The following is a 10,071-nucleotide window of genomic DNA, read 5'->3' on the forward strand; positions in this document are numbered from 1 at the left end:
ATACAAGGTGCAGGAACATACATTTTTTTGTACATGGACACCATGTGGATTTGTTTTGCTTGGCCATGCTTATTTGTTACAAAGGTTTTTTTCCTCTTTCTTTAATTTAGGTGTGTGTGTGTGTGTGTGTGTGTGTATTCTTACTTTCATCAGTTCAGATGAAAGTGTGATTCAGATGTCACCTACTCCCTCTATCCCTTCTTCTACATATAGTCTTCTATTTATGGCACTTGGATTATGTGAGATTATTTCCTCCATCCTTCCTCCTTCCCTCCTTCTTCTGTGTTCCTCTTCTCCTTTTCTATTCTTTTAAGATCACCAAAATGTAACACAACTTCTGTCAGGCTCTCTACCTTAGTAGACTCCTTATATAACTCCTGATAAGGATAGTGTTCTGAGGACATGCATATCTGAAGGCAATGTCTGGGATGAGTTTATGTCCTCTTGTTGGAGTTCCAAGAGACTGCTGTTGGACTCAGCCACTAACAGCTAGCTGGAAAGCTCTGCTATTTGGAGTGACAAGATTGATTAGAAACTGGAACAGAGACCCTGTTGCACTCCTAGGGTCAGAGCCACACAAATACTATATGTTTTCGAGCTTGCTTTTTTCTCAGTACACAGCCTAGGACCCCTGACCATTCCTTACCCTGAAATACCACCTTTAAGCACAGGGCTGTTCCTCAGTTTGCCTTTGATCTGTGACCTGGAAGTGAATGATGAAACTGCTAGTTGACACCTATTCCTGCAACTTGTATGAGGTCTGGCCCCTCTATTCAGGTTTGGGACTTTTCCTTGCCCCAATACCCAGACGTAGTTCAATTTCAGTCCCTACACTGGAATGCTCTGTCTGACTAGACCTCAGCCCCAGTGACCACAAACTTCTCTGTCTCCCTATGCCATAGGGAGGAAAATAACTCACTGTGATTTTTTTCCCCAATCAGGACCTGGTCTGGTGCATTTTCTACATCTTTGTACAGGAGTTGTAAGGAGAGCTTAGTTGTACTTCTTGCTATTACACAATTGTGACTCCACACAGAACATCAGCTTCTATAGGAAATCTAGTGCCTCCCTCCCAATCTATTTTTTTTTGGCAAGGCAATCAGGGTTAAATGACTTGCCCAGGGTCACACAGCTAGCAAGTGCCAAGTGGCTGAGGCCAGATTTGAACTCAGGTCGTCTTGACTCCAGAGCTGGTGTTCTATACACTGAGACACCTAGCCACCCCTCCTCTATTTTTTTTTTTTTACTGTATGCAAAGTACTTTATTAGTGCTATGGAAAATAGGAAGATAAACCAGACACCCAATGAGCTGATATAAGGGGAGATTAGGGGCACACACATAATAGAATCATCAACAAAATCCTACCTCTATTTTTTTCTAAAACAATTTTGTAGTTACTCATTTTACATTTGTTCTATGTATACTTACATATGTAATAATCATCTTTCTCATGAAAATAAAAGCTTTTTTCAAGTAGGAATTTCTTTCTTTGTCTTTTTCTCACCATCACCTAGCACAGTGTCTGACACATATAACAGATGCTTAATGAATTATTGCAGATTGATTGATTGAAGTTTGTTAGAGATAAGAATAGGAGATCTAAATCATTAGGTAAAATGGGGTGTATGTTAAACCTATGTTTTAGTTACCCATGCTTAAATACCTGTTACCAAAGGTAATTGATAATTGGCCTTATGAGTCTGTCTCATGTTGTAGCAAAAATATTAATACAGTGCTTTGCATTTTAGGCACAAGCCTGTCCAAATGATTTCCATTGATTGTTCTTTAGTCATGTCCAATTCTTTGTGACCCCATTTGGGGTTTTCTTGGCAAAGATACTGGTGTGTTTGCCATTTCCTTCTCCAGCTCATTTTACAGATGAGGATAAAAGAAAACAGAGGTTGAGTGACTTGCCTATCATCACACAGCTAGTAAATATCTGAGGTTGGATTTGAATTCATGTCTTCCTGACTACAAGCCCAGTATTCTATTCACTGAGCCACCTAGCTGTCTCTAACTATAATTCTAAACCCAAACATTTCTAGCTTAGAGAAAGAAATGTCCAAATGGACAGTTGTCCTCACAATGTGGCCATCTGTCTAAACCAAGGTATCTTGAAATAATATTTATAGGATTCTTGAACAAAGAAAAATTTTGCCATAGGATAAAACATAGTTATGCAGCTAGAGTTTGGGTAAGGTTAACATTTTACTTCATCACATAAAATAATAATCACTTAATCGTGGAGGGGAGACCTTTCTCCCAAAACTATTCAAGCACTCTATTGCCATTCTCCTCAAGGGCTCTCCTTCCCCTCTCCCTACCTGGTCCCAGGTGACCCAAAGTACTTTAAAAACCTGTTTCTCTCTGATCAATGCATTTCTCTCTTTAGGGTGGAAGGAAATGATCTTTTTTGTTGTTGTTGCAAGTATCACACTTTTATTGATATTTAATGAACATAGAGAACATTTTCACAGGACAGATAAGAGACAGAACTAATCTGAAAAAGATAGCATACAATGTAATATCCCTTACCTTCATTTTCCCCCTCAGCATTATCTGCTTCAGTCTCCTCACAATCCTTCTCCAAGGTAGCCATATCCTCCCATGTCTCAGAGAACTTTCCTTCCTCCATCCTCTCCCCCATAGACCAATGAACAAAGGCATGCTTGGCATACACCAGATCAAATTTGTGGTCCAGGAGGGCTCAGGCTTCAGCAGCAGCTGTAGGGTTGCTCAACATGCACACAGCCCATTTTACCTTGGCCAGGTCACCATCAGGAACCACTGTCGGAGGCTGGCAATTCATGCCAACCTGGAAGCCAGTTGGACACCAAGTCACAAACTAGTTGCTACACTTTGTCTTGATGGTGGTGATGGCTGCATTGTCATCTTTGGGAACCACATCACCACAGTATAACAACAAGCAAGCCATGTATTTACCACGGTGAGGGTCACACTTCACCATCTGCTTGGCAGGTTCAAAGCAAGCATTGGTGATCTTTGCTATCATCAGCTGCTCATGTTTGGCCTTCTCAACAGATATGACAGGGGCATGTGGCCAGAGGAAAGTGGATAAGGGGATAGGGAACTAGGCTGATCTGGAATTCTGTTGGACCAACATTCAGGGCACCATCAAATCAGAGAGTGATAGAGGCCACAATTTGGCTAATAAGGCAATTTAGATTAGTCTAGTTTGGACATTTGACAGATATCATAAATAGCCTCATTATCTACCATAAAGGCACAATCCAGGGTGATGTGAGTGGTCAGAATGAAGGTATAGGGCTTGTGAGAAATGATTATTTCTACTTTTCTACTTTCTCATGCAGAAGTCAACCAGTGTGGGAAATCTTAGGCAAAGATTTACCAAGGCTAAGAGCTAATCAGACAGTAAAAGAAATACTAAGTTTGGGCTAATGGGTACATTCCTGCTCATTCAGTTTGCTTAGACAGGTCTGGGAAAATGTAGATCCTCCCTTTTGTCAGACAAGTGATATGGAAATTGATAAGTCTCTTTGACCAAGATTTGGGTGACCCAAATAATGTACCCCAAGACCCTCATTGTAATACAGCCCACCCTCTCATTGTAATATTCATTCTCTCATTAATTTTAACCAATCAGAGTTGATTGGCCCTTTGAAGGCATATAAAATGTGAGCCCATCCCATGAGGGGTCTGTGGTCTAAGAGAAATGGTCAAATGACCATCCTTGTATTAAAATGTTGGCATTATTAATAAAATGATTAAATTATCCAGAAACTGTGTCTCTTGGAACTTTTTTAATTGTCACAGGCTAAGCTATAGCTGTGGAAACCTGAGGGGCCAAGTAAATGAAGAATTCTAGCTTGGACTTCTTGCCATAATCATCAGATAGAGACATTCCATCAGCAGAGAGGTAAAACCAGGGCCAGACCCACCACCAAACCTGTGGAAAACTGAGATGCATTGAAGACCTGTGCACTGATCATCAGGCTTTTGAATTCTGTCCAGAACCAGGTTGATTACCTTGACAATAGAGCTGTGCCCATGAGCATAGTGATTGGTGGCATCTTCCTTGCCAATGACCAGTTGCTCGGGGTGGAAGGGCTGGTGGTGGGTTCCAGTAGAAACTTTCTCAATAATAGCTGGTTCTATCTACATCTACAGACACAACCCCAGGGAATATTCACTGAAGAAGGGGTCGAAAGAGTCCTGTCCTCTGCCATTGGTCTTATCACTTGGTATTTGACCATTGGGGTGGATACCATGTTCCAAGCACTATAGCTCCCAGCAGGCATTGCCTGTATGGATGACAGCCTGGCCCACGTGGCTAGAGATACATGCACACATGATGAAGGTGAGCGCGGGGGTGGGGAGGGGGACAGATGTTTCTCTTTGTGGAAGGAGATTATTATAACCAGACATGAAGCCTTTTTCTAAGTTTGGTTATGTACCCCTCAGTCCATTTTCCAGAGGCTTTGCTTTCCTTCTTGACCTTTGTACCCTTTCCTCAAAGGAAAGAGTTAGGTCTAGTGGGAGGAAGAAGGATTTTAGGGAAGCGTATTGTTTCCTGAGACATTTGATTAAGTACTGATAAAGTTTCCATCTTTCAGCTAAGTCTAGAAAGGACTTTAGACTTAAGAAATGTTCCACCCCCTCCCCCGATATCTTCAGTTGAACTAAGAAGGAGGTGTCAAAAATGTGCTTCCAAATTCAGCTAGCAGGTCTCTTGAGTCACAGCCACATTGTTGTTCTTCGGTCATTTCAGTCCTGGGTTTTCTTGGCAGAGATATTGGAGTGGTTGGCTATTTCCTTCTCCAGATTATTTAACAGATGAGGAAACTGAGGCAAACAGTATTAAGGAACTTGCCCTCCTTCACACAGCTAGTAAATATCTGAGGCTAGATTTAACTCAGCAGGTCTAGCACTCAATCTACTGCACCGCCTAGCTACCCATAGCCACATTACCAGTATGATATAGATGTGAAAAGGATAGACCTTGGCTGCAGAGAGCCACTTGGGACTGAGGCTGTGAAGTTATGTAGAAGTCATGAGCTTTTGGAGGGCAGTGACTATGGGGCTAGGCAGCCAGCCTCCATCCTATTCTTCAAGATGAGAGCTTCACTGCCACCCTCTGCCCTGGGCCCCTCTATTTGGAAGGTGGAGAACTCCTTGCAGAATCTCCATTTAAAGCCATTTTCACTTCCATTTAACACTCAGTGCCTCTCATGTGGACCTTTCCACCCTTCTCATCTGTAAGACAGGGATAATAATAAGAAGAACAGAACTTGCCTCCCAGGCTTGTTGTGAGGATATTTGTAAAGTGCTTTGCAAACCTTAAAGTGCTAGGCAAATGCTATTATTATTAGCTGGTTCAACTTCTTCATTTTCCATGAGGAATTGAGACCTCCATGGTCACCCAGGTTATATGAGTCAGAGGCAGTATTTGAACCCAAGTTCTCTAATTCCAGAGTCAATATTCTTTCCACCAGTTTATGCTTAATAAATTTTTATTGTATTCCCTCCATGTCTTAAAGCTCACCAAGAAGATCCTTCCATCTTATGTGGAAATTCCTTTGACCCACCTCAGACAGGGGAGCATTAGTGTTGCTTGAGTACTAGTGTTGGGAAGATCCCTGGCTCCTAAGGTGGCCCATTCCATTTTTTTTTTTTTTGCATAGTGGTTTTTTAGAAACCACGCATATTGAGTAGAAACCTGCATCCTTCTTCCTGCTGCTGCTACTACCAGCTCTGCTCTCTGTGGTCAAACAGAACATATCTCATGCTGCTTCTACATGGCGTGTGTAGCAAATGATTGAAAGACAGTAATCATGGAGGAAATGCAGAGTCCAGGCTAAATATTCCTACTTCCTTTACCTGATTCTTGAGCACCATGGTTTCCAGCCCTCCTGCCATCTGGGGTATCTTTGGGTTGGGAGGATCTGGGGAGTGGATGACAATTTTCTTTCATCTTTTTTTTTTGTTGTTGTTGTATTCAGGGCTAGTCCCTGGCTGACCCAGTGAAAAATTTTAATAGCTATCACCACCTTCCCAGTCCCTTAAGGAATATGAGCCTATCTCAGCCCCTGCCTCTTCCCCCCAAGGAGACTCAAGTGTACTGGGGGCCGAGACAGAGAGGGGAGGGAGATCTGCAGTGTAAGAGAGGGACATGGGGGTGGCCATGCTGAGCCCAAGGGGAATAAGCTGTAATAGGGAAAGGTTAAGCAGGTCTAATGATAAACTGTCTGGGGAGGGGAGTTTGGAATGGAAGGGGTGAGGAGGCTTCCCAGTGCCCCTCAAGTCACTTTCCAGCTTTTCCTATCAAGGAAATAAGATCCATTAACTGGTTCTGTCAGCCCCAAGCCTATGTGAGATATAAATGTGCTTCCCATCTTCCTCCCTCCCTCTTCTTTATCTCTCCTTCTTTCCACACAAGATTCCATAAGCATGGGTCTGTCTAGAAAGGGGTACAGGAACTCTGGAGCCTTTGCCTAGATGTTAAATGAGGGCTGGGATGAGGAGAGGGGACCATCATGGGGCAGGAGGGGGGTCAAGGTGTCTAGCTTGTTTCAGCTCTCCCTCCTTCAGATTGTAGCACCCAGTAAAGAAGATACCAGATTTCAGCTACAGATGTGAATTGTGCAAGTGGGAAGAGAAAATAGGCAGGGGAGGAGGGGAAAAGACAGGCTTAGGAAGCCTTCTTATCTCTCAGCAGGCAGCTGTTCCCAAGCTGGAGGCAAGCTACTTATCAGCCTGGGGCCCACACTGATTCCTTGGCTTTCTCCGGAGCTTCTGTAATTGAATATTAATTTCCAGCAGTGAGTTTGGGCTTGTTCCCTCCCCCTCCCTCCATCCATAGGTTGTCCTTGGCCCTTCTGGGCACAAAGGGGTTTGAGGCAGGATTTCAGTGTGGAGGCTGGGCAAGACATTCTCTCTAGTTCCCCCAGAGAGGGGGCTTTGTGCAACTACCAGAGCAGGGGGCTAGTCTAGTTGGCCTGCAGGGGAAGTGGGGGACCCCAAAGGACACCTTGACCCCTGGGGGAGAGAGAAGGAGAACAGAACAAAAGAAACCCTTTTCAGAAGAGGCTGGGAGTTTGGCATCAGGGGGCTGTTTCAGGCCCTCCAGCGACATACTTAACAAGGAGTGGGAAGAAAAGAATCCTGGAGGTTCGGGAAAAGCCAGAAGCTTGCTTTGGTATCATTTCCATTTACAACAATCTCAGCCCTTCGTAGTGACTAGCGCCGGAATTGGGGGCAGGGAAGGGACTGGAAGCCAAACCCAGAGAATGTGAGACATCTAGGGTAGGTATCAGTTGCCGTTTACCTTTTGTTCAGGCTCAAAATGCCTTCCTGGTTTGAGGTGGGGCAACTAGGAAGGGGCAGATATTAGGAAATAGATGGGAAGCAGGGTCATCCCTTATGCTTCTTTACCCAGCACCTTTCACAAGTACCCTCCCTCCACCTGGACCAGTCACCACCTTTTTGGGAAGCAGAGGCAGAGAGCACTTCCTTTGAGATCCTTGTTTAAAAGGCAGCAGGGATACCAGTCAACACACCAAGCCTCCAAGTCTGACAGGTTTCCCTCCAGAGAGAATACTAAGCCTGGGAGGGAGGCCTCCCTTCTATCCACTTCCTTGGAGACAGGGGTGCTACCCTGTGAAAGATGGCAAGGAAGGGGGGTGGGGTGGATATCATCCCAGAGCAAACACCCCTATCTTCTTGTTTATATGTTTTATTCCAAAGAGCTAGGAGCCACAAGTCACTGGAGCTACCATTAATAACACTGACATTGTCTCTCTGGGGTGATTGAAGGGGCTCCCAGATGAAGGTGTTACTGCAGCCAGCGCCAAAGCACACATTATTCTCAGGGCCCAGCTTCTCTAAGGGCCTACCCATCCTCCCCTCTTCTTCTCTCCCTCCTAGTGTCCCTCCCATTGCTCAGTGTCCCCCAGGTAGGCTTTTTAGGGGCCTGATGCATGAAGCAAGGATTTTCACCGGCTTCCCACTCTTCAGTGCTAGGCAGGAAAAAGAGACCCCCACCCCCAATCTAGATTCTGGGTTTGGCCTTATAGACACTGCCTTTGTCATGACATGTATTGGGGTGGGGGTTACCTTTTCCATTTGGGGGTGGACAAAGCTTGGGGATCCTAGGAGTCTGCATAACACCCTGCCTGCTGTCTAAGAATTCTCTTCTCTCAACCTATGGCTCTTCATTAGAATTAATACTTACTCATCCCTTCCCCCCCTCCACTGCCTATCCGGAATCTGGGTTTGGAAGGAACTTGCCTCTCCTCCCAAACCCGTGATGTGATCTCGGGACTTCTTCAAAGGAAACATAGACTAAACAGAAGAAAAAGTGTCTATGTGGCGAATGGGTCCCTTCCTCCCCTCCAATGTGTCTGGTTGCCTATCGAATTTCTTCTATGTATCCTTTCTATGTCTTTATCTCCGAGTCCCACCCCCCCCCTGCCCCCACCCCCACCGCCTACTACTTTACCTTTAACTCCCTCAAAAAGCCTGATCGAAACTAAGAGATCTTTCCCTTTCAGGATCTTGTCTCCCATTGACTATGGATTTTTCTGAGTGAGTAGGAAGACTATCTATGGGAACAGAATAAGTGTTGGATGGGGTTGGGTCAGTTCGGTGGCCCGAAGTCCATCCCTGAGATCAGACACATATGGGACACAGCCTAGGACAGAAGAAATGTCCTCAACTATGTTCGAGATTCCCAAGAATTCATGTTCTACCTTCACAAGAATCCACTCCTGCACCAGCACCCTTGCCCTTCCCCTCCCTCCCCGCAGGTCTGAAGAAGTGATTGCGCTGTGGTATGGGGCAGGACCCACACCTGATGGCCATATCCCCTTTCCCCAATAGGAATGTCTCCTTCCCAGAAAGGGCATCCCCCATGCACTCCTGCAGGACACGCCAGGGGGTCCATTAGAGAAGGGGGCGGGGAGCAGCGAGACTGGAGCTCGAAGTCAGAGGGACTAAAGGTAGGCTTACAGGCTGGCAGCGACTGTTTCGAGGCTCCGCTAATTGATTTCCGACACTCTGAAGATCGCGTTTAGGACGGCGAAGGGGAAAGGGGGTCCACTCCAAATGCAGAGCTTTTCTTTCTCTTTTCGGAGAGAGGCGACTGGCAGTGAAGGGTCATTCCGGGGCATGGTCCAAGAGAGGACAGTGATGAGGGTTGAATCAGAAACCTGTGTTTGAGGAAAGGGGAGCCTGCCCACCCTGCTGATCTTAGGGAGAAGGGTGACTCCCGCAGCAAAGAGTTCTCAGCCGGCACCGTCCCAGCTCCCCTCCCCCTCCGCGCCCGGCCTTTCGCGGCCCTGCAGCCTCTTACTCGCCCTCTCCCCGGCCGCGGGCGAGCCGGGGCCCCTCTTCAGTCCAGGGGCAGCAGGCGGCGCTGGCGCCAGCGCCGGCGCCCGGGTCTGCGCGACGGGCCGGGGCTCTGGGGGCTGGTAGCCGGGCTGCCCTGGGTCCAGGGCGTCCTTGGAGAGCAGAATGGAGACGGAGGGCACGTTCTTATGCACGCTGAGGCTGGGGCCCGGGCAGCCGGGCGGCGGCGGGCGGCTCTCCCACACCTCCCGTAAGCTCCGGTAGCGCAGCCGGGTGACTTGGTGCAGGCCAGCCAGCCGCCGCTTGAGAATTTCCACGCAGGTGACGGTTTTGGTGACGGCGCGGCCACAGCCGCTAAATACTATGGTGCGAGTGGTCGGCTGCTCCATGCGCGCAGCGGCGAAGCCGAGCAAGTTGCGGATTTTGCTGCCCTCCTTCACCTTCATCTCCACGGCGCCGGGGGCCAGGTCGGCGAAGGGCCCGGGACTCTCAGCCTCGGTGTCCGCGTCCTCCGTGCGCACCTTCTTGAAGTTCTCCATGCGCGGCCAAGGGGCAGCGTGGAGAAGCCGACTCTGATGGGGCCCTCCATGGACCAGCCGCCTGCCCTAGCCACCTGGGGGGCCCTGGCCGCACCAGGTTGCCCGCCGAGCTCCCCGAACCCGCATCCCCCACCCGCAGCCTGGACACCCCCGGTTCGGGGCAGGGGCACCCGCGGGGACCGTCTGGACGCAAGTGTCCCCGGG

The 10,071-nt window shown here is 47.5% G+C and overlaps 1 protein-coding gene and 1 pseudogene across 1 annotated transcript; both read right to left on the reverse strand.

The window, feature by feature from the left end:
• Nucleotides 1–2,434: 2,434 nt before the first annotated feature.
• Nucleotides 2,435–4,348, reverse strand: LOC118828081 (annotated as a pseudogene).
• Nucleotides 4,349–9,264: 4,916 nt separating this feature from the next.
• On the reverse strand, nucleotides 9,265–9,867 carry RPP25 (ribonuclease P and MRP subunit p25). Its single transcript, XM_036734497.1, has one exon. It carries the CDS (start codon nucleotides 9,865–9,867, stop codon nucleotides 9,265–9,267), a length of 603 nt encoding a protein of 200 aa, XP_036590392.1.
• Nucleotides 9,868–10,071: the final 204 nt, after the last annotated feature.

This window comes from Trichosurus vulpecula, chromosome 8 (genome assembly GCF_011100635.1).
Source record: "Trichosurus vulpecula isolate mTriVul1 chromosome 8, mTriVul1.pri, whole genome shotgun sequence".
NCBI lineage: Eukaryota > Metazoa > Chordata > Mammalia > Diprotodontia > Phalangeridae > Trichosurus > Trichosurus vulpecula.